Source organism: Mobula hypostoma, chromosome 8 (assembly GCF_963921235.1).
Source record: "Mobula hypostoma chromosome 8, sMobHyp1.1, whole genome shotgun sequence".
Classification (NCBI taxonomy): domain Eukaryota; kingdom Metazoa; phylum Chordata; class Chondrichthyes; order Myliobatiformes; family Myliobatidae; genus Mobula; species Mobula hypostoma.
In genome coordinates, this window is record NC_086104.1 from 47,181,404 (window position 1) to 47,206,588 (window position 25,185).

The 25,185-nt window shown below is 40.0% G+C and overlaps 2 protein-coding genes across 4 annotated transcripts in view; both read left to right on the plus strand.

Moving 5' to 3' along the window:
* The window catches only part of LOC134350106 (spermatogenesis-associated protein 7-like), a 60,324-nt gene extending 59,862 nt beyond the window's left edge, over nucleotides 1-462 (plus strand). Inside the window, exon 6 of the mRNA XM_063055043.1 lies at nucleotides 349-462. Within this exon, the coding sequence (XP_062911113.1) occupies nucleotides 349-363 (15 nt within the window). The 3' untranslated portion in view covers nucleotides 364-462. The remainder of the gene's footprint in view (nucleotides 1-348) is intronic.
* Nucleotides 463-10,346: 9,884 nt separating this feature from the next.
* LOC134350513 (uncharacterized) overlaps nucleotides 10,347-25,185 on the plus strand; it is a 65,005-nt gene continuing 50,166 nt past the window's right edge. For all 3 annotated transcript variants that reach the window (XR_010018914.1, XM_063055786.1, XM_063055785.1), the window contains exons 1-3: nucleotides 10,347-13,402; nucleotides 14,811-14,888; nucleotides 18,547-18,604. Coding sequence is in view for 2 of the 3 variants with exons in the window: in XM_063055786.1 (XP_062911856.1) it covers nucleotides 12,918-13,402; nucleotides 14,811-14,888; nucleotides 18,547-18,604 (621 nt within the window). In the remaining variant the exon portion in view is untranslated. The remainder of the gene's footprint in view (nucleotides 13,403-14,810; nucleotides 14,889-18,546; nucleotides 18,605-25,185) is intronic.

Here is a 25,185-nt window from a genome sequence, read left to right on the forward strand (position 1 = left end):
GTCTGTGTTTGTGTTCAGCCTTAAGAGAAAACCTGCAAAGGCTGGAAATCCAAGCAGCACACACAAAATGCTGGAGGAACTCAGCAGGTCAGGCAGCATCTATGGAAAAGAGTAAACAGTCGACATTTTGGGCCGAGGCCCTTCAGCAGAACTCCAACTTGCCCAAAATGTCAACTACTGTATACTCTTTTCCATAGATGCTGCCTGGCTTGCTGAATTCCTCCAGCATTTTGCGTGTGGAGCTGTTACCATTGTTGCTTTGTATCTTTCCAAATTATCACATTATTGATACTTTGCTAGGACTACTCTGCACTTCGCAAAATGCAGTGATCCAGTATTTTCTTTCAGCTTAGAAGAAAATGAAAATGACCCCCCTATGCAAAGGATTGGTTACTTACTCAATCCTGGTTATACTTTCAACAGTCTCCACGCTAACCTGAAAGCAGATAGGTAAGCTTTGAACCATATTCCTATACTATCATTAATTTTCTCCTCTAACATTGCTTGACTCTGTCCCTCTCTCAGCTCATCTGCTTCTGAAAGCTGATTCATTTAATTTATTTATTTATTACCTCTACCCATAACAATTCCAAAGCATCCTCAACTGAACTCCCGAGCTGTGGAGTTATAACATTTAAAAGAGCTTTGTAGTAACTGAGAGTGCTGGAAAAAGAAGTTCAGCTGTCCTAGAGTTGACCGTAGATCATGTGTTACCTATGTAATATTAAATAAAATACAGAAGAAAATTCTGCAGGCCAGGCAGCATCTTTAAAGGAGAAACAACTAATGTTTCAGGTCTGACACTCTTGATTTCTTTTTGTACCTTACATATTGTGAATATAATATAAATCACCATTTGTCTAGATCAGGAATGGCTAACCTATGACACATGCGCCAGAAGTGGTGCATTGGATGATTAGAAGTGGCACTTTGCACCCCAGTGATAATAATAAAAATGTAAGCCTACTTGTGCAAAAAGTATTAACCAAAAACAGATTTGTAGAAAAAAAATCAGTTCGTGCTTTGTGAACATCTGCAGTTTTGTACTTTTTCAAAAATTAAGCCTTGTTTTTACATTCAGTTGCCCATCACGGTGCAAAAGGAAATGAGCAAAAGAAAAGCAGAAAGTGATAGTAAGTGTGAATTCAATGAACAGTGGGAAAATGAGTTCTTATTTATAGCGGATCTGTCAGGAAAACCGTTGTGCATTGTTTGTGAAAACACTTTCTTACATAATAGAAGACATGATCTTAATAGACACTATAAAACACAACATCAGACTGAAATAGAAGGAAAACTGAAGCTAGTGCTTGGGTCTGAGTTACGGAAAGAATATGTGATTAAGGAAAAGGAAGAAATCAAAAGAAGACAAAATATACAGTATTTGTTAAAAGCCTCATTAAGGTAAGTAATGTTTATCTTGTTTTTATATTAAGTCAATATATCATGTAAAATGCTAAGTATGTCTATATTAACATTTTTAAAAGAATTGTATGGGCTTACAAGAGTTGTATGGTGCATCTGAACTCATGCATGAAAAGATTGACACACGGAATGTGAAAGGTTGGCCACCCCTGGTCTAGATCATTAAAATCTGTCTCATTTTCATATCTGGCTCAAATTTGCCACAAGGCAATAATTTTTTTTTGAAATTGATGTACTTTAACACATTTGATCAATCAACCAGAAGACATCCATCACCATCTATTTGCTTCCTCTTCACTCCCTCGCTCAGGAACATCTGCTGTATTTATCAACTCGATGCCAGATGAGAACCATTAGGACTTGTCAAATGAAGTAATTTATAGTCCATATCAAAGAATGCTGAATCTGAGTATTTTCCAATGTTATGTACACATAACTTTTATGTATACATTGGTAAAGAGAAATGCATGCACTGTTAATAACCCCAAGAGATAACAAACTTCTTTGAAGACGTTATTCACTAAATAACGTCAATGTTGTAATGTAGGGAAGTATGGCAACCAACTTACAGCATGTACAGACAGTAAACAATGATGTGATGATGCCCAGATAATTTGTTTCATCAGTTATAATTGTTCACAAAGGCACTATAGAGTACTACCTTGCCTTTTAGAATAGTACCGTGAAATCTCTTTTTGTACTTACCCAAAAGCAAAACTTAATGGTCCATTCTTAAGATGGCATATCCAATACTGTTGTATCCCCTCAATCATCCATCATTCACCATAGTGAAAAATTGTACAAAATCTATTTTGTGAATTCCCTTCACAGTCATAAAATTGGTTGCCACATGTTGTCATAAAAGTTGAAGAGTAAAAATGTTTCAGTTCCACAAACTATCTGTGGCTGTATGTAGAATATAGTAAAGATAAAAGTATGAAAACTTATTTTTTTGGCCATGATCAGCCATCTGCTTCATATCTGTTATCTCTGCTAAGCTAGTTCCATTTTTCAAACTTTCCATTGCCGGCTCCATCTTTGACCTGTAACAATCACACAGAATTTTTATATTTCTATAAAATCCCACCCTCAAAATTAACATTTTTCCCAATTACATCCCTATCTTAAATTTTTCTTTCCTCTTGAATGTTCTGTAATCACCATATATTTTGCCTCTCACTCCTTACTCCCTTTTCAAGTCTATTTACGTTTGATCCTCTGTGTACCTGGTTGAACTATATGATACCACTGACAATGATGATCCACAATGAGACCCTAAAAAATGTACACTTAGTGCCCTCTTTATTGGGTGCTCCTATTGTTATTTGAGTTACTATCAGCTTCCTGTCAGCTTGAACCGGTCTGACCATTCTTCTCTGCCCTCACTCATTAACAAGGCATTTTCAGCCACAGAACTTCAGCTCCCTGTTTTTTTGTCTTTTGCACCTTTCTCTGTAAACTCTAGAGAATGATGTGTTTGAAAATTCCAGATCAGCAGTTTCTGAGATACTCAAACCAACTCATCTATAACCAACAATCAATCCACAGTCAAATTCACTTAGATCACATTTCTTCCCCATGTCTGTATACTTTTATGCACTGACTTGCTTGTCACATGATTGGCTAATTAGATATTTGTATCAATGAGCAGGTGTAGCTAATTAAATGGCCTCTGAGCGTAGACGGTCTCCCATATCATAGTAGCCAGTTGTCATTTAAGGCAGACATTGATAATTCAATGCAGCAGCACTAGCGTTAGCCATTCAGAAATAGCATATTTGAAAATCAACTCTTCAAACTCAACTCAACATACACGGCCTCCCAGGGAGTAGTGCTCATTATATGCCTGAAACTTCGAAGTTGCAGACGTCAAAGCACTAGAGAGATACAGCCAAAAGGGTGTTGCCAATTTCTGTAACATACAGCTGACTAAATTGTTCACAGGTCTAACACCAGACTCTGAAACATACAGTCACTCACCATGACTAAATAGATTACTAGGTGGACAGAGGAAAACTAACAAAGATTCTTCAAAGTTTCTGTTTGTGAAAACGTAACATACCTGGCTTATGACTGCTCAAAATATCGATGCTAAACATACAAATCTATAGCACATTACAGACCCTTCGGCGCACAATATTGTGCTGACCATGCAGCCTACTCTAGAAACAGCCGAGAATTTCCCGACCACAGAGCCCTCTATTTTTCTAAGCTCCATGTTCTAAGAGTCCCTCAAATGATCTTATTATATCCGCCTCCACCACTGGTGCCGGCAGTGCATTCCATACACCCACCACTCTCTGTGTGGAAAAACCTACCCCTGACATCCTCTCTGTACCTAATTCCAAATACCTTAAAACTGTGCCCCCTCATGTTAGCCATTTCTGCCCTGGGAAAAAGCCTCTGGCTTTCCACATGATCAATGCCTCTCATCATCTTATACACCTCTATCAGGTCACCTCTCATCCTCAGTCACTTCAAGGAGAAAAAGCCAAGTTCACTCCACGTATTCTCATACAGCATTCTCTCCAATCCAGGCAACATCCTTGTAGATCTCCTCTGCACTCTCTCTGTAGTATCCACATTCTTCCTGTAGTGAGGAGAACAGAAGTGAACACAGTTCTCCAAGTGGGGTCTAACTAAGGTCGTGTATACCATTAAAATTACCTCATGGCTCTTGAACTCAATCCCATGGTTAATGAAGACCGTCACACCATACACCTTCTTAACAATACTGTCAACCTGTGCAGCAGCTTTGAGTGTCCTATGGAAATGGAGCCCAAGATCTCGCTGATCCTCTACATTGCCAAGAGTCATACCATTAATATTATATTCTGTCTTCAAATTTGAAATGAACCACTTCACACTCATCTGGGTTGAACACCATCTGCCACTTCTCAGCCCAGTTCTGCATCCTATCAATGTCCCTCTGTAACCACTGCATCCTGTCGCAAACTCTATGTTGTCAACACCATACACATCAGAAACTAGAAAAGGAAATGTGATTGTGTATGATCTTGAAATTATACTTAACATGCCAACGAGGTTTAGGGTGTGCAGTTTAAATTCCTTTGTGCACTAGTAGCAAAAGATGTGTGCTCGCTCACCTTAGAGGAAACATTGCTCCTGTGTAAAGAACACATTCTAACCAACCTCTAGCAGAGTAAATGGTCCTCACATTGATATATCAGCCATCGCAGAACTTACAGAACTGCAATGAGAGCAATTTGTCCTTGATCCTAAGAGATAAAATATAATGTTAAAGGACAGATTATTGAGGGCAAAGATATCCTTTTCTGCAGCCACGAGCAAGAGTCCTAAAGACTGTTTACTGCTTAGGGCCAGGGTTAAGCTGGACAGGAACTTACTATCATGCTGTATATGAGAATTAGTCAATGACTTGGAAAAGTCAAAGATGTAAAAGTATGAGCAACTGCAATCTAAGTTTAAAAAGTTGTGTTGCTATGTGGATTGTTACTTTTGTGATACAACTTTTTGAACTTCAGATTGCAGTTGCTCATGGTTTTACAGCAGAAGTACCTGTAAAAGTATAAGCAATTGGACCATACGTATATGTGAATAAGGTTATTCAGATCAACATTGAATTATTGCCTCATAGGTTGATAAAGAAGAAGTGGGATTCACATAATTTCATGAGGCATTAGCACCAGACTGGTAACGGATCACTGAATCAGAGACAAACCAGTGCCCAAGCTAATTAAATAATTGGCATAATAAATAAGTAATGGGAAGGACAGTTCTGGATTAGGGAATTTAGAATGTTAAAGAGACAAGGCAAGGTAATAGTGCAACGTTAAAACAAATGGGTAGTAATAACCACACATTTCAGAAGACACAGAACATGCTAATGTAAGAGTGTATATTAATGTAAAGTCCAATCAGGAAGAAATAGTATAAAGGCAAAACTGAGGACTCTTTCTGGAGGTATACATCATAACTAATAGCTGTTACAGAGATGTAGTAAGAAAGTAAATATCCCAATTTTGTTTAAAGACAGTCAAATTGTAAAGGAGGATAGATAATGGGAAATGGGGTAAAAGCATGAGAGAGGGAGGATCTCCATTCGGAAAATCAAAAGGTAAAATCAGTTTGGGAGGAGCCAAGAAACAATAGCTGGCAAAAATCTGGTGTGGGTTATCCAGAGGCCCCCAAATATTAGTGGAAAGGTGGGGAGGGGAAAATAAAAAAAGCAAATGCACTTTCTGCAATGGAAATGCAGTAATCAGAGGATATTAATGTGCCTTAAAAGGATTTTAAACAAAGCATTTGAAAAACTTAGTGAAACATAATGAGTTTCTTGGTAATGTTTAACCTAATTTAAATGTTACTTAGATTAAGTGTTTTCTCTTCTAATTTATTTTCATTTGTGTTTCTTTGGTCAGATTCCTTCTGCAAAAGAATTGACTTCAATGAAAATAACAAAATGCAATCCAGAAAAATCTGCAAGTATCTTCCATAATAACCTGTTGTCAGAACAAATTAACACACAAGAAATAAATTTCTCAAATGTATTTCCTTTAAAAATCCCCAAGCCAGTTTCTTCTGTTAATACACAGCAAAAAGAACCCATTGAAGGTGTTATCACTTCTGGTTCATCACTTCCTATAGGCTATGGCATGAATAATTTTGGAAAATTTGTAATTCCTTGCGACCGATCAGTCCAACTCAACAACAGACATTTGATGAACAGATCTTTCCAGGACCCTCAAAAGAAAACATTCAGTGGAGACATTCTTATTAAGCATTCCAATTGTTTTACAGAAGAAAATCAGTGTTTTACTCCAAGAATCTTGAAGAAAACTGCAAAGTCATTTCTTTCAAAGTATCGATATTACACAGCACCCAAAAAGAGGCAAGTTTATCAAAATATGACTACATGAGCACTACTAAAGTTGGCATAGAGAGCTGCTTTAACTTTTCAGATGGTATAAAAGAATCTGAAGCTAATCTACTGAATGTACAGTTTCTAAAAGCATTCCCTTAGGCCTGCAAACTGCCCACCACAATCGAAGGCATGATGTGAGCTAAACCTTGAACAATACTTAAATCTCAGTCAGTAAGAAATAATAAATTGGCTTATTTATTTTTAAATTTGTATTTGTGTAGATGTTTGTATTGGTATCATTATTAATAATGGTGGAGTAATCTACCACAATGATATCCATTGTTAGCTTGCCACTGCTATCACTCAGAGATACTTATGTTATCAGTCAGCTTTTGGGGTTTTGTCCGCGATGCTTCACTACATCCAAAAATGTTTGAAGCATCAGGGGATGACACAGGTGATGCACGTTTGGAATAATTCTGTGCGTCCTCAGATAGAGGAAAAAAGATTTGAAGACAATGAATACTTTCGTCAAGTATTTTGGGGTGATTTCGTTGACGCCTTCTGTAAAGAAGTTAAGTGAATTTATTACACTAATGCCTTTCCCAATAAGGGTAATTTTATTTAAAACGTGTAGAAATCCTTAAAACAGCAGATTCTTTTCAGTTCAGTAACAAGAAGCCTTCCAAATTTCTTGACATGTTATGTCTACAGGAGCAGGGAGGTACTACTGCAGTTGTACAAGGCCTTGGTGAGACCACACCTGGAGTATTGTGTGCAGTTTTGGTCTCCTAATCTGAGGAAAGACATCTTTGCCATAGAGGGAGTACAAAGAAGGTTCACCAGATTGATTCCTGGGATGGCAGGTCTTTCATATGAAGAAAGACTGGATGAACTGGGCTTGTACTCGTTGGAATTTAGAAGATTGAGGGGGGATCTGATTGAAACGTATAAGATCCTAAAGGGATTGGACAGGCTAGATGCGGGAAGATTGTTCCCGATGTTGGGGAGGTCCAGAACGAGGGGTCACAGTTTGAGGATAGAGGGGAAGCCTTTTAGGACCGAGATTAGGAAAAACTTCTTCACACAGAGAGTGGTGAATCTGTGGAATTCTCTGCCACAGCAAACTGTTGAGGCCAGTTCATTGGCTATGTTTAAGAGGGAGTTAGATATGGCCCTTGTGGCTACAGGGGTCAGGGGGTATGGAGGGAAGGCTGGGTTCTGAGTTGGATGATCAGCCATGATCATAATAAATGGCGGTGCAGGCTCGAGGGGCCGAATGGCCTACTCCTGCACCTATTTTCTATGTTTCTATGTCTTAAAATAGTAAGTGTGTCGCATAAACAGTGGAGGGTATCCCACTTTTATACAAATTGTTCCTGGAAAATGACCTCAAATTAAGGCTAGGGTTGGCCAGTGGAGCAAGTCAGGGTCAGGGAAAGATGATGAAGCCAAGTTGAAACCAGGAAAAATTAGCAAGACCAATCTTGGCCCAAAAGCAGTGCACAAAGAATAGTGCAGCGTTGGACAGCTCATTCAGCCAATGTTATTCTTGATACGAACTGATCATAAGTGCCCTCTTGTTGTGTAGCTTCCATATCTTCAAATTCCCTTCATAACCCATCTATTTAAAAGCCTCATACTCTTTTTTTTAAAAAAAAAACTACCTGCTTCCACTGCTATCCCTGGTAATCCATTCCAGACACCTGCAACTTTGTATGAAGTTTACACTGTAAACAAAAAACTTGCCCTTCACATCATCGTTAAGCTCCCTCATCTACTCCCCCCCTACCCAATCTTAAAAGCATGTCCTCAGGCTTTTGATATTAATACCCTGGGGAAAAGATTCTAACTGTTTACCCTATCTGTGCCTCTCATTATTTAAAAAGCCTCAATCAGGTCTCCTCTCAGCTCCCAACACACTTGGGAGAACAACCCAAGTTTATTCAACCTTTCCTTATAGCTTATAGTCTCTAACCCAGGCAAACCTCTTTCCACAAACTCCACATTCTTCCTATAATATGCAACCAGGACTGCATGCAATACTCTGTGATCTGACTAAAGTTTTAAATAACTGCAGCATGACATCCTTATTCTTGTAGAAAACATCCAAAACAATAAAGGTAAGCTTGCCATACATTTTTTTATCATCTCATACACTTCAGTGAACTATAAACTTGAACCACAAGTTATCTCTTTACCTCAAAGCTGTTAAGAATCTACCATTAGCTGTATACATTTTCCTTTTACTTGACCACCTAAAGTGCAGTAACTCACACTTGCCCAGATTAAACATCATCTGCCACTTCCCTGTCTATAACTATAGCTGATCTATATCCCACTTGCATTCTTTGATAGCCCTTTGCACTGCTCTACAACTCCATCAGTCTTGGCTTCATCAGTAACCTTACTAATCTGCCCATCTATATGACAATGATATATATCACAAGCGGCAGATGTCCCAACACCAAACCTTGCAGAACACTACTGGTCACATTACAAACTTCTAGTTCTACTCTTGTTTTCTATGGGTAAGCTATTTCCAAGTACAATCTTGCCATTCATCCTGGATAATCATGCATCTTAATCTTCTGATACAACCTGCCATGAAGGACTTTATCAAATGCCATAACATCCACTGCCTTTATGTCATCAAGCTTGTTTCTTTTCCCCTCAAAAATTCAATCAAGTTTGTATGGCATGACTTGCTCTGCGCAGAGCTATGCTGATTACCTCTAGGTAGGCCATACCTTTCCAAATGTGTATAAATCATAACCTTCAAGATCCTCTCCAGTAGCTTGTCTACCACTGACATGAGGCTCACCAGCTTATTGTTACATAGATTATACCTATTTACTTCTTGAATAAAGGCATAACATTTGCTTTTCTCCAGTCCTCCAAGAACTAGTGTTTTGCTAGTGAAGATACATAGATCTTTGTCAAAGCCCCAGCAATCTTCTCACGGCCAAATCAGAGCTACAAAAGACTGGTGAGGTGAACTCAAGACCAGAGAAGGCTATTGGGATAACTAACGGCAGGAAAATGGTAGTGAGGCATCATGGCCAGCAAAGGCTGTTGGGCTAGAACAAGGGCCTAGGAAGACTGATAGGGCAGGTTGTTTCTAGGGAAGACGAGGGTGAGTGTCGGAGCCAAGAAAGTAAATAAAACTAATCGGGATCCAGGAAGGCCCTGATGGAGCCTGTGAAGTCTAATGAGGCAAAACCAGGACGAGGGAGGGCTCATGAGATCATGGTTAAGGAAGTTTTGTGGACCATGTCAAAGCAAGGAATCACTAGTAATCAAAGATAGGGTGAAAGAAATTTAGTGATCCTATGTTTGGGACTAGGAAAGACCGGTGGCCAGGTCATCAGTTTATTATATTGCTAGTACTGGAGCAAAGCTTCAAGAATTTTTGTTCTAATGTGCTAATTTGAAAATCCATCTTCTCAATTACTCATGTTTTGCTCCACAGGATAACAGATATACCTGTTGTCCAGGTAAATCTGGATGCAGATGATGCCGAGCAACATCCAACACAGGTACAGGTGTTCTAATTCTAATTATTGCATGATTGTAAAATGCATTCTTGGTTGCATATATTCAATGTACTCAATTTCCAAAATTTGGTATTATTGAAGCCAATGAAACCTACAGTGTTTATGTGTATAATGTCCACATAGCATCAAATTATACATTTACCATGGGACAGATCACAAATTTTTGACTGATAAATAGCAATACCAATGCTTAAATTGCCATAATTTTATATGTCGTGTGGGGGGAGAAAAGAGTCAAAAAGCTGAAGGTTTACTGAAAAACTAATAAAAGATTCATGTTAGCTTTCAGCACAGTAGTGCAGCAGGTGGTGCTGCTGCATCAGAGCTTTGGCAATCCAAGCTTCGCCCCTGACCTCTGGTGCAGACTATGGGGAAAATACTCATTCTTTAGATTGAAAGAGTTTCATACACAAAATGCTGGAGGAACTCAGCAGGCCAGGCAGCATCTGTAGAAAAGAGTAAACAGTCAGTGTTTCATGCCGAGACCCTTCATCATGGGTCTTAGCCTGAAACAATGGCTGTTTACTCTTTTCCATAGATGCTGCCTGACCTGCTGATGAAGGGCCTCAGCCCAAGCTTCAACTGTGGAGCTCCTGGCCCGCTGAGTTCCTCCAGAATTTTGTGTGTGTTGCTTGGATTTCCCGCATCGGCAGATCTTCTCGTGTCTGAAAGAGTTTCCCTTACTTCCCTTTCACATCCAAATTATTGTAAATTACCCCTAATGTAGATAGGAGGATATGCATTTAATGGGTATTTGTGTGTGTGTGTGTGTGTGTGTGTGTGTGTGTGTGTGTGTGTGTGTGTGTGAGAGAGAGAGAGAGAATGTGTTACATGGAAGTAAGTGGGGAAAAGGATTGATGGGCTTTCTCTGATAGTTGGCATTGACTTAATGGTCTAATCACTTTGAGATGAGTACATTTAATGAAAGGATGGAGGCATTGGTAGATGACAAGGGAAAATTTGGTTAATTAGCAACAAATAAGCTCTGAATTTATTGTTGTCTATTTAATGTTATGGCCTGTATTTTTAATCTTATGTTAATATTGCAGCCCTGAGAATCTGTGAGAACTGATCCAAGAACATAAACCTCCTAAGAAAATTCTTCTCGTGTGTCCATGGCATAAACTAATTTGGGCAATCTCCACAGTAATTCATTTCCCATGGTTACAATGATCTGCAGCAAATCAGTCAGCAACAAATAATCAAATGTATGGGTCACTGCATCTTGTACCACTGTAGAAAATGAAGGATTTACTTGAATTGCTATTTTAGGAGACATTTGACCTAGAAATAGTAACAGCTGAGAATGCAGTGAGGAAATACTTTTTAACACAGAGCCTGAAGAAAAGCCACACACACAAAATATTGAAAGAACCCAACAGGTCAGGCAGCATCTGTGTAAATGAACAAATGTTTTAGGCCAAGGACATTCTTCGGGACTGGAAAGGAAGGAGGAAAATGTGGGTGGAGGAGAAGGAAGACAAGCTAAAAGTGATAGTTGAAGCCAGATAAGTGAGAAAGGTCAAGGGCTGGAGAGGACGGAATCTGATAGGAGAGGAGAGTAGACCATTGGAGAAAAGGAAGAAAGAGGAGCACAAGGGGGAGGTGGTATGCAGATAAAATGAGATAAAAGACCAGAGTGGGGAATTGAAGAGGATGAGGTGAGAACTTTTTTACTTAGAGGAGAAATTGATATTCATGCCATCATAATGGAGGCCACCCAGATGGAATATAAGGTGTTGCCTCATCTTAGGACAAGAGGAGGCCATGGTCTGACATGTAAGAATGGGAATGGGATTTGGAATTAAAATGTCTGCCACTGGGAAGTTCCGCTTTTGGCAGATGGAGCGGAGGTGCTTGACAAAGCAGTTCACCAATTTACTATGTATCTCACCATTGTAGAGAAGGCCACATCGGGAGCACTGGATAAAATAGATGACCCCAGCAGATTCACAGGTGAAGTGTTGCCTCATCTGGAAGTACTGTTTAGGGCCCTGAATGGAGGTGAGGGAGGAAGTGAGGCAGATGCAGGTAGCACTTGGCTACCTGCAGAGACAAGTGCCAAGAGGGAGAATAGTAGGTAGGGGTGAATGGACAAGGTAATCATGGGGGGAGCAATCCCTGCAGAAAGCTGAGAGTGGTGGGGGGAGGTAAAGATGCATTTGTTGGTAGGGTCCCTTTGGAGATGGCAGAAGTTGCACAGAATGATGTGTTGGACGCAAAGGCTCATGGGGTGGTAGGTTAGCACAAGAGGAGCTCTAGCACTGTTAAGACAGCAAGAGGGAAGATGACTGAGTGTGGATGTCCGGGAAATGGAGGAGATGTGAGTGAGGGCAACATCAATGATGGAGGAAAGGAAACCACGTTCTTTGAAGAAAAAAGGCATCACTGACACCCTGGTAAGGAAAGCAGTCAGGAGTGCTGAAGTTGAGCTGGTTGGTTTCTCATTTGAATAGAATTCCATATACGAAGGACCCTTTTTACAGGGATCTGGACAAAGAACAGAGGACTGGGACTAAGGATATCATTCCCTGAAAAAGCCATCACATTCCTGATATGCAACTGTCCACTTTTCATGTCATGCCATTCAGTGCTTTGAACCTAGAATTTTAAAAAACGACAAATGTTGCTTTAATTCTTTGAGTGCTTTTCTAAATCATTTTTAATTGTAGCATCTGCAAGATTGGCATTCAGAACAATGCTCAGACATTTAACAAATTACTGTCTAGATTTAACTAAAGGACATCACAATGCCTTTGCTTTCCAATCGATAAGTGTTGTAACAGCTCTTAGAGAGGGCTTGACATTTCTTGTATTACTTTGGCATGTTCTTTGCGGTGGGTGGAGATGTGAAATGTAGAATTCTACCTGGCAGTGTTTTTCATTATCAGTGGAGCAAGGAGTAGATGCAATGCTGAAGCAGGGGACTATATACACCATTATTATCTACAATGTATGAATGAAACTTTATTTAAATGATTGGCATGATTCTCCCATGAGGTAACTTTTAAAATTATTGAATTAGGCTCTTCTTAAACTGCTTACTGAAGAAATTCTTTAAATTTCTGCGGTGTGTTTGGATTTATGAAATGGATTGTATTTCTGGTGATCTCTTGTTTCAATGCAGGAATTTAGATCTACAAGATTGGCTAAGAAAACGCAGAATATATATTCAGCAAAATCAAGATTGGCATGGTAAAACAGGTCTTTTGTCTGAAACTTGTACAACAAGTACAATATGGGTGAAATGGACTTCCAGTTGGCCATTTAAAATAATGGAGAAACCAGGCATGACAGCCCGATTATTTCTTAACCTGTCTTCCCTGCAAGCTCTGCTAAGATTGAGGCATCACTTTAATCATTTTAGTTCACCTTTTGGAAATAACATTAACGTTTCTAAGTTAAATGACTTCATTTCAAAAGATCGCCAATCTGAAACTGTTAATTCTGTTTTGCTCTTCATAGGTGTTGGGTTTTTCCAACATTTTCTGATTCATTTCGAATTTTTCCCATCTGCAGCATTTTGCTTTTGGATTATTCCATATGGAAAGAATATTAGGAGCTGTTCAGGAAAGTAATTATAAACTCATTTATAAACTAATTAAAATTCAATTTTCTATTGTGTTTCACCATTGAATGTATGACAGGATATTATATGCTCCCCAGAAATATTCTACTTTGATTCTTCAATTTTTCTTGAGTCAGTTTCCTTTAACGTTCACTTGCTTCTGAGACCTATACAGGAAAGTGAAATCTGCTGCTATTAATATTTGTATAATAATGTTCCTGTTGTATTAAATAATTCAAACACAATTCATTCAAGATTGTGCCCTGTAAACTTAAAAGTCTATTCATATTTCTTTCCAATTTCTGCCAAAGAAATTTCTGCAATTTCAAAGACATGAATATTTGGAGTGTTTTTCATCATATAGACTGCAAACGTATAAGTATTTATATTCAAAGTAAATTTATTATCAAAATACATATATGTCACCATATACTACCTTAAAATTTCATTTTCTTGCAGGCTTCTACAGTAGATACAAAGAAACACAATAAAATCAATGAAAAATTACAAACGAAGATAGAAAATAGCCAATGTGAAAATACACAAGATAGTACTAATAATAAATAAATAATACAGAGAACATGAGTTGTAGAATCCTTTAAAGTGAGTCCATAAAATTGGAATCAGTTCAGTGTTGAGCTGGTTCAGGAGCTTGATAATTGAAGGATAATAACTGTTCCTGAATCTGGAGGTGAGGCTTCTGTTCCTCTTTCCTAATGACAGAAGAGAGAAGAAAGCATGGCCTGAATGGTGGGGTCCTTGATGATTGATGTTGCTTTCTTGTGGCAGCATGCCTTGTAGATGTGCTCAGTGGTGGGGAGGCCTTTTCCTGTGATGGACTGGGTTGTATCCACTACTTTTTGTAGGCTTTTCCATTCGTGGACATTGGTATTTCCATAGCGGGCCATGCTGTAGTATAATCGCATATAAAACAACATAGAAATATTTATCTAATTGTATAATTTCATATGAACCATTGCATTTATTCAACATGGGTGACAAGATGCTAGAAAGAGAACAAGATTCAGTTCTTCTCAACTTGCTTGAGTAAATGATTTAGTAACTTAACCACTCCCAACATCCACCACCAGAGTGTTCACCATTCAATTTGATCATGACTAGTACATATCCCAACTTTCATGAGTAATTCTCAACTTTGAGTTTTACTTGGGTTCCTAACCTGTGCAGTATCGAAGCAAGCAGACCAACTGAATTAACCCTTAATCTTCTATACTTGAGGAATTTAAAACCATCGTCATATCTTGAGACTTTTAACCCTGGTAATACAGTTGGCAAATCTGCAAGTTGGTCCTGCTTAAGGTATAGCATTTAAACAGGATCTGACCAAAGTTTTATCGGTTTAATTAATTTTTGAACAGATTAATAATGTTTTTTATGTCATGCTTTTATTCAGGGATAATGAACTGAAATACTTGCAGTTTCTCAAAGATATAACCGATGATATTTTGTTCAGAGGTTATCATTCAAACAAGTAAGTAGATAGTATTTCACTCCAGTTACAATTTTACAGTTGTAGGTATTAGCTACAAGAGTAACTTGAAAAAGTTTTGTGCTAAAGGAATAGAATTGCACACATCAAATATGACAATGTTTGATCCAAACACACAAATGAATGTTTACTGTGCTCACAATATCCTTTGTGGGACAGCAAATTTTTTTAAAAAATATATTCCATTGGGTCAGGGAGCATCTATAGAAAGGAATAAACAGTTGATGCTTTGGGCCAAAACCCTTCATTAGATGCTGCCTGACTAGGTGAGTTCCTTCAGAGTTTTGTGTATTAATCAATATTTCCAGCATCAGCAGCATCACTTGTGTTTATAAAAAATTATTGACGATTGGTCTATTTTTGTCAATCTGTGCACTTCATGATGGGTACTAATTTTCGGTTTAGGTGAAAAACAACGTGATATAATGTATAGTATATCTATTCAGTTTTAATTCCACTAATTTGAATGTAGGGGTAGGCATATCACAGACCCTTTAGTATTTCACAGTACTTATCATATAAACCAAGCTGTATCGTCCCTAGTGCCCTTCCCTTGGACAACATTGGTGACATGGAGAGGGGAGACTTGCATCATGGGCAACCGTCAGTCTTCCATACAACCTTGCCCAGGCCTGCGCCCTGGAAAAGCTTTCCAAGGCGCAAATCCATGGTCTCACGAGACTAACGGACGCCTATAAACCATTGACTATTAATAGAACTGGACTCGGTGCATGTCTTATTGATAGACTTATTGTGTGATTTTATTGCCTTGAGAGAGTCCAGTATGTATTACCCATTCCTATACTTTCCTTGAGCCAACTCCTTTCTTCCTTGCCTGTAGTCACATCAGTGAAGGTAGTCCATGGTACTGTCGGGTAGAGAGTTTGAGAATCTAGATTGGAGTTTTATTCTTTTCCTATCATTACTTCCAGTTTGGAATAGTTTGTGGTGGGGAGTGCTAGTTGGAAGTAATGGTGTCTTAATGTGTCTTTTGTCTTTGACCTCATTCCCAATACGTAAATGTATCAGTATTACGGTGGAGGGAATCACAGAGGCATGAAAGAGGAGCTGGCCAGAATTGATTGGAAAAGAACACTGGCAGGGATGATGGAAGAGCAGCAATACAAACAGGATAGACAAAGGAGAATTGGTGGATGTTGTGCTCTTGGATTTTCAGAGGCCTTTGACAAGGTGCCGTACATGAGTCTGCTTAACGTGTTATGAGCCCATGGTATTACAGGAAGGATACTGGCATGGATAAAGCACTGGCTGATTGCCAAGAGGCAGAGAGTGGGAATAAAGGGACTCTCTGGTTAGCTGTTGGTGACTAGTGGTGTTCCACAGGGGGCCTGTGTTGGGACCACTTCTTTTTACATGATATGTCAATGACTTGGATGACGGAATTGATGGCTTTGTGGCCAAGTTTGCGGATGATATGAAGATAGGTGTTTTGAGGAAGTAGAAAGGCTGAGGAAGGACTTGGACAAATTAGGAGAATAGGCAAAGAAGTGGCAGATGGAATACAGCTTTGGGCAGTGTATGGTCATGCAGTTCGGTAGAAGAAATAAAAGATTAGACTATTTTCTTTTGCCGGCTGGTGGTGCTGGGTTGAGCATTGAGTGAACAACTCAGCCTGTTTAATAAAAAAAAACAAGACAAAAATGCTAAAGAAAGGACAAGGTTGCCCCCCCCCCCGCCCAATGCGCCACAAGGTGTGGAAAGGAATGGCTATTTTCTAAATGGAGAGAACATTCAAAAATCTGATGTGCAAATGCACTTGGGAGTCCTTGTGCAGGATTCCTGAAAGGTTAATTTGCAGGTTGGGTCGGTGATGAGGAAAGCAAATGCAATGTTAGCATTCATTTCAAGAGGACTAAAATATAAAAGCAAGGATGTAATCTTGAGGCTTTATAAAGCACTGGTGAGGCCTCACGGAATACTGGGAGCAGTTTTGGGCCCCTTATCTATGAAAGCCACCCCGAGCTACCTGCCTGCCTAGTTATCACACGGGAGCCCAAACACGGGAGGATGAACCCTGGGTGCCCTCCCAAGACTATGGTCAACACACTCCTAGAAGACAGTGGTGCGGCTAATGTAGATGAACTGAACACACTGATGAAGGAGAGGGAGAAATGGAGAGTCCGTCATCGTGCCCGACGCCGGCCCCCTAGGCCTGAGTCGACGTAGTAGTAGTAGTATCTATGTAAGCATATGTTGACATTGGAAAGGGTTCAAAGGAGGTTCAGAAGAATGATTCTGGGATTGAAAGGCTTGTCATATGAGGAGCATTTGATGATGCTGGGCCTGTATTGACTAGAATTCAGAAAAATGCGGAGTGACCTCATTGAAACCTATTAAATGCGAAACAACCTCAATAGAGTGGATATGGAGAAGATGTTTTATATGGTGAGGGAGTCTAGGACCAGAGAACACAGCCTCAGAATCAAGGAATATCCTTTTAGAACAGAGATGGGGAGGAATTTCTTTATACAAAGAGTGGTGAATCTTTGGAATTTGTTGCCACAGGTGGCTTTGGAGGTCAAGCCATTTGGGTATATTTAAGACAGAGGCTGATAGATTCTTGAATAATCAGGGCATGAAGGGAAATGAAGAGAAGGCAGGAGATTGAGGTTGAGAGGAAAAATGGATCAGCCATGATGAAATTGCAGAGCAGACTCAAAGGGCTAAATGGCCTAATTCTGCTCCTATATCTTATGGTTTTATGGTCTTAATAGGAGTTTTAGGTTTGTGAAACCCTGCAAAGACATCAAGGTGAATAGCTACAGTTCATCCTGAGGATAGTAAGTACTGCAATTACAATGTACCAGTGCTGGAGGGGCAAATTGTCTGGAATGATATTGTGCTGCTTGTATTGCTGGAGCTACAACTGTTCAAGTAAATGAATATTGCACCTACCTTGCACATTATGGACTGTGGAAAGGCTTTGGAGAATTTGAAAATAATACAGGGAACATGTTCTCCTTGCATTTACAGAACTATTAGGGTAAGTGAGTGTAGTCATAGTGATAAAGTAAGAGTGGAGCTGAAGGGAATGTGGGAAGAATAAAATACATATTAGTGCTAATGGTGCATGGGCTCAGTAGACCAAAGGGCCTGTTTATTTGCTTATGACTCTCTGACTCATTCGGTAATTGGACAAGTTACACTCAGTAATGGACACTGAAGATCAAGAGTACATTCTGTGCTCTTGGTATCCTTAGTGTTTTTTTTTAAGTAATGTGTTCAGCAGAAAGTATTACTTCATAGGTGCGGGATGATATGGGTAGATATCAGCATGGGAATTTCTATGTTCGTAATTAACCTGAAGTTCATTTAGTCTAAAATGAGTGTTGAGGATACCCAAAGCTAAATTCATACTGCAACTAAAGTGAGTAGTAGAACAGAACAGATGAACAAAAGCTGTGTGTTCTTTGTGATTAAATGCTACTCAAGGCACTGAAGCTACTCCACAGGTCTTTAGGGAAACTGGATATGCATAAGCTTATATGTACACATTATTAAGAACTTTTTCAAACTTCTTTACCAATAAAATTGCCTCTATACATTTGTCTCATACCTAGAGCAATGTAGAGGATATAATTGTAATTAAAATTAATATTATTCTTCCACATTTTTTCAGGATCCTGGAAGATGTTTTCCAAAAACACATTGAAAGAAACAAGCATTATCTTAATGAGGTAAGCCGTAATTGAACTGCTTGTGTGTAATGCAACGTAAAAGATCTAGTATATTCACGATGCTATGATGTGAATTTGTGATGTGGACACCCACACCAACTGTTTTGGCTTGCTGATGTAAGTTACTCTTGAGTAAAGTAAAATTCAATCATTGAATTTTACTCAGCAAGTCTTATAGGATAGTACTCAAACTTATTTCCAATAGGACAATGGTTCAGGGGTGAAATTATAAAGGAAATTGGGAAGACAGATGTGGTGTCTGATGCTGATATGTAAAATAAAAAAAATACCCAAAGAACGAGATGTCTCTGTCCATTGAGAAAAGTAGCTGTCTAATAAAGATTGCAACAATATGAATACAGATCGATTCTCACTGAAAATATATGATAGCCTAGACTTGGTCATTCAGTGTTCCACAGGTCTACAGCAAAGTATTCAGTAACTTATTGGTGATTGGCAAATGTGAGCCATCAGGGGGATGAAGTTTGATAACATGTATTTGTTCAAAGAACCTCCATTTCATACCACTTGCCTTTCTTTATTCGCCTGTAACCTGCCAGTTGCCTCATGTCCTAGTAACTGAGTGCAAGTATGAAGTCACCTGGACTGTGGTATTGAAGAACATGGCCAGCAACACCTTGGCTATCATCAGTGCTTTTAGTAGCCCACCTCAATATATGGTGAAGATGAAGAATTGCACGTGTAGATGTTATAAAAAATGAAACATCAAGATTTGTCATTGCACATATTAGATTTATACCATACGTACCGCTTAGTGTTGAGTCTAAAATGGTTCCACTTCAGTCTCAACCGAGCACAAGACCTTCTTCCACATCTTTACAGTATCTTCTACATGACCCTTTGCAAAGTCTTTTACGGGCAGGAATATGGTTTTTTTTGGTATGTGGCGTAAATCTAAGACTGTGCATTAGCCAGGTAATGACACTCTGACTGTAAGGTATGGTGGAAGGAGCATCCTGCTGTAATGGGGATGTTTTTCAGCAGAAGGGACTGGAAATCTGGTCAGGATTGATCAGACACTAAATGTTGCAAAATACAGATATATCCTAGATAAAAACCTGGTAGCCTCTGCCAAAGAGCTTGAACTTGGGAGGAAGTTTATCTTTCAGCAGGACCATGACTCAAAACACTCTGCCAGAGCAGCCATGGAATGACTTCAAATGAAGAAAATTGATGTCCTTGACAGTCCCAGACAGAATCCTGCCCTTAACCCAATCGAACATCTCTGGCAAGACTTCAAAATTGCTGTCCACTGCCGTTTCCCAACTAACCTGACACAGCATGAGTAATTTTGCAAGGAGAAATGGGGAAATCTTATTCCATCATGTTGTGTAAAACTAATAAAGACTTACCTGTATCCAAAAGGACTATTGGCTGTAACAGCTGTGAGAGGTGGTTCAACAGGGAGGATGAATAATTCTGAACAGCTGACATTTCAGATTTTGATTTTTTAGTTTTTCATGCTTTACAATTTTCCCTGTTTTTTGGGGATTCTACTGTGAAAAAAGAGCATGTGATTCACAAATAAAAATTCTCAATTAAATTGATCAAAATCCCTGGTCGTAATACTCATTTACACAAACAAAGGATCAGGGGCTGAATACTTTCACAAGGCACTGTATATGCTTTAAACAGTTTGTTACATGTGTAACATCATTTATGTTTTTATTATACTTTATACCTTATTGTTGCCAAACAATTGGTACTAGAACGTACAATCATCACAGTGATATTTGATTCTGCGCTTCACACTCCCTGGATTACAAATATTAAAGATATTAAAAATAGTTAAAATTAGTAAATATTAAAATTTTAAATTATAAATCATAAATAGAAAATAGAAAAATGGGAAGTAAGGTAGTGCAAAATAACCAAGAGGCAGGTCTGGATATTTGGAGGGTACGGCCCAGATCCGGATCAGGATCCGTTCAGCAGTCTTATCACGATTGGAAAGAAGCTGTTCCCAAATCTGGCCGTACAAGTCTTCAAGCTCCTGAACCTTCTCCCAGAGGGAAGAGGGACGAAAAATCTGTTGGCTGGGTGGGTCGTGTCCTTGATTATCTTGGCAGCACTGCTCTGACAGCGTGCGGTGTAAAGTGAGTCCACGGACGGAAGATTGGTTTGTGTGATGTGCTGCGCCGTGTTCACCATCTTCTGCAGCTTCTTTCAGTCTTGGACAGGACAACTTCCATACCAGGTTGTGATGCACTCTAGAAGAATGCTTTCTACGGTGCATCTCTAAAAATTAGTAAGGGTTTTAGGGGATAGGCCAAATTTCTTTAGTTTTCTCAGGAAATAAAGGCATTGGTGGGCCCTCTTGGCAGTGAACTCTGCTTGGTTGGACCAAGTCAGGTCATTTGTGATATTGACCCCAAGGAACTTAAAGCTTTTGGCCTGTTCCACTTGCGCACCACCGATGTAAATTGGGTCGTGCGGTCCGCTACTCCTTCTGAAGTCAACAACCAATTCCTTCGTTTTGCTGACGTTGAGGGATAGGTTATTGTCTTCGCACCATGCCACTATGTTCTTAGTTTCCTCTCTGTACTCAAACTCATCATTACCTGAGATACGGCCTACAATTGTTGTGTCATCAGCAAACTTGTATATTGAGTTTGATGGAAACTTGACTACACAATCATGGGTGTACAGTGAGTACAGCAGGGGTCTGAGTACACAGCCTTGTGGGGCACCAGTGCTCAGAGTGATTGTAGAGGAGAGCTTGTCCCCTATTTTTACAGCCTGGGTCCTGTCTGTGAGGAAGTTGAAGATCCAGCTGCAGATCTGAATGCTAAGGCCCAGGTTCTGGAGCTTAGGAATCAGTTTATTTGGAGCAATGGTATTAAAGGCTACAGCTCTATGAAAAGGAGCCTTGCGTATGCATCTTTATTCTCCAGGTGTTCTAAGGACTGCAAAGCGTCGAGGTTGACCGGTAGGCTGTGGTTGATGTATACCAAAACCAATCTCTCGAAGCACTTCATAGCAATTGATGTCAGAGCCACAGGTCGATAGTCATTCAGGCATGCCACCTTGCTCTTCTTCAGCACTGGGATTATCATTGCCTTCTTAAAACACGAGGGGATCTTAGACTGAAGCAAGGAACAGTTGAAGATGCCAGCAAACACTCCAGCTAGCTCGCTTGCATAGGCCTGGAGAACTCGTCCTGGGACGCCATCTGGGCCCGTCACCTTCCTTGGATTTATCTTCAGAAAGGCCCTTCTAACGTCCTCCTCGTTGATGATGAATCTCGATGCCACCAGGTCCGGTTCATCCGGAGGGAGCAGGATGCTCCTCTTCTGTTCAAATCTTGCGTAGAATATGTTAAGTTCGTCAGGAAGAGAAGCGCCACAGTTATTGATATTTCCTGCCTTTTCTTTGTGCCCAGTGATCTCACTTAGACCCTGCCATAGTCTACTGGCATCCCTTTGGTTAGCCTGGGCTTCCAACTTGGCTCGATATTTCCTCTTGGCACCCTTAATGGCTTTCTGGTGTTCACGCCTGAATTCCGTGTAGCGACTGGTATCCCCGGACCTAAAAGCCTCAGCTCTAGCCTTTAAAAGAGACTTGACCTCATAATTCATCCAAGGTTTCCAGTTAGGGAATACCCGGATTGTCTTGCGAGACACACAGTCCTCCGTGCATTTCCAAATAAAGTCCATGACAGCTAAGGCATACTCATCAAGGATAGCTGCCAAGTCCTTGAATACTAACCAGTCCACCGATTCAAAGCCGTCATCGAGGACCTCATCCGTTTCCTCCGTCCAACGCGACACTACTTTTGACACTGTGACCTCCCGCTTCAGTTTCTGTTTGTAAGCCAGGAGGAGGAGTACGGCCTGATGGTCCGATTTTCCGAAGTGAGGTCATGGGACGGAACGGTAGGCATCCTTGACTGCTGTGTAGCAGTGGTCAAGTATATTCGGGCCTCTAGTGGGGCAGGAGACATGTTGGTATAACTTTGGCAGCGCCTTTCTGAGGCTGGCCTGGTTAAAGTCTCTGGCTATAATGAGCAAAGCCTCCGGATACTTGGTCTCAAGCTCACTGATGTTGGCATACAGTATGTTCAGAGCACACTCCATGTCCGCCTGGGGGGGAATGTAGATCGCTGTCAGTATGACCGAGGTGAATTCCCGTGGCAGATAGTAGGGACGACACTTCACCGACAGGTGTTCCAGGTCCGGGCTGCAGGAGCTTGTTAGTGCCACTGTGTCCGAGCACCACCCAGTGTTGATCAGTAGGCAGACACCTAAATCCGACACTTAATCCCGGATGGCTGGGCTCCTTGCTGAAACAAGCCCTTAAACCGAGTCACAGTTGCGGAGGCCTCCGCTCCAGTCGAGCCTCGGGCTCGATCTCCGAGGTCGGCGGCAGAGGCCTCACTTCTGGCAGCTGTGGATGGCAACCAGTGGGGCTTTACGGTATTTATTCTAGTAGTATAAATGCATACATTGCTGTATATCCACTTTCTGGTCTTGGTTAGTTCTGGTTAATGACTGGCAAGTGCTGCCCTAAGTTATATGCATAGACATACGCACAATGCAATAGGTGGGGAATGCATTCATTCCTGTTTACTGAACTGAACTGAGTCAGAAATTGGAAGGATAATATATTTGGACAACTGGATGTTACTTGGATGAAATGCACAATGCAGAAGTGAATCTTGTATGTAGTAATTTGTGATACTCCTTTTAAATGTCTATATTTTTTTTCCTCTTCCCTCTCCTCTTTGTCCAAAGATTTTCTGTTCAATTTGACTTATGCCCATAATATTATCTGTGCAGAATTTAAGAAAGGTGTAGGTTCTTGAGAGTCTGCTTGGAATGTTATGACCAACAGGTAGCCTTCAGTTGGGGCGCATGTATTGACTTCAATAAATAGATTACTCTATCAGGTTAGTTGATGTGGATTTTGTTATACATGCATAAAATGACAGAGAAGGCGGTAACTTGTCCCATCAATGCATGCTGACTGTCATGGGACAATACTGTTATTCCCATTCCTCCTCTGTTTATTTCCTTTCGTCTTGGAACTCGCTATATCTTGCAGATAACCAGAATTTTTTCTTTAATTCTATTTTTCATTATGCTACACTAAGCAGTAATTTACAGTAGCCATTTAAACTATCAGTGTATTTGCGGGAAGAAACTAGAGCACTTGGGTAGGGGATGGGTATGGGGAGCACCCACTGTCGCAGAGTAAATGTGCAAATTCCATGCAGACAGCACCTGAATTGAAGATCATAGGTCAATTCATGGAGCTGTAAGACAGCGGTGTTCACTCTGTGGCACCCTGACCTAAAGGTGTGCATCTCAGTTGATAAATGCTGTGTCCACTTGGCCGTGACAGTGTTGACTGCCCCACCATGGCAACACTGTGGAAACCAGCAGCATACCTGCAAAAATTGTGTATGAAGAGCCTTGTGACACAGAATATGTGGGACCAAGAATATTATTTCCACACAGCAACTACTCAGTTACTGGAAAAGCCAGCATTCCTTGCCCAACTTAATTGTATAGGTATCTTCCAAGTGTTCTGGTTTCCTCCCACATTCCAAAGATGTATGGTTAGGGCTTGTGAGTTGTGGGCGTGCTATTTTTGTGCAGGAAGCATTGCAACACCTACGGACTGCCCAGCACAATCCTTGCTGATTTGAGTTGACACAAATGATGCATTTCACTACGTTTCAATGTAGATGTGACAAATAGCACTAATCTTAAAATCTTCACTGATGGAGGATAAATTCTTTTAGTGATGAATACATAGGTGATCTAGGGTGCTTTGATTGCTACATTCATGCAGTTGATGACAATTTACCTTGTGTGAGTCAATCAGAGCTGTATATCCAATTGCCCTCTCATTCCATTTAACCATATCAGTGGCAATTTTGTATAATTAGCTGCCCTGGAAATAGATATTTACTCTGTATCTAGTGAATTTATGCAAAACCGACGGCAAATCCTTACCTTTTCTTTTAGCAGAACCCATTTCTGTTTATGCATCTCTAAGACCAAATAATATTATCTTCAATTACGGTAGATTTCAGTTAATTAGGAGACATTGGGACTAGTATATTTTGGCCCAATTAAGTGGCTGTCCTAATTAGCTGAAGTTTCATGGAAATAGTTAAAAAGATGTAAAGAAGACAACTACTTTTTAACTGAGTTAAAAAAGTATGTGTTTAAATGAAATACAGAACAAATTAGAACACTACCAATACCACAGCAGTTCTACATAATTGTGTATTAGTTCCTCATAGTTGAATTCATGCAGTGTATGCTGCTGTGTTAGTTTGATTGACCACAAATGAACAAAATCAGTACATACAGCTAGTGCAGATAACAGACTGCCTTCATACGCTGCTTTTGATGAGTGCATCCTCCAAATCTTCATTTTCATTGTAACATTCAAGATGATTGTCAATACCTTCAAATTATTCATAGTTCCTAACATGTTGACGTAGCCAAATTGTTTTATTTTCCCTCCTGGCTATTTCTGGCATCTCCAAATCCGAATGCTTGAAACCACAGTGTGCAAAAGGGTTCTGTATTGCTGCTTACTCTCAC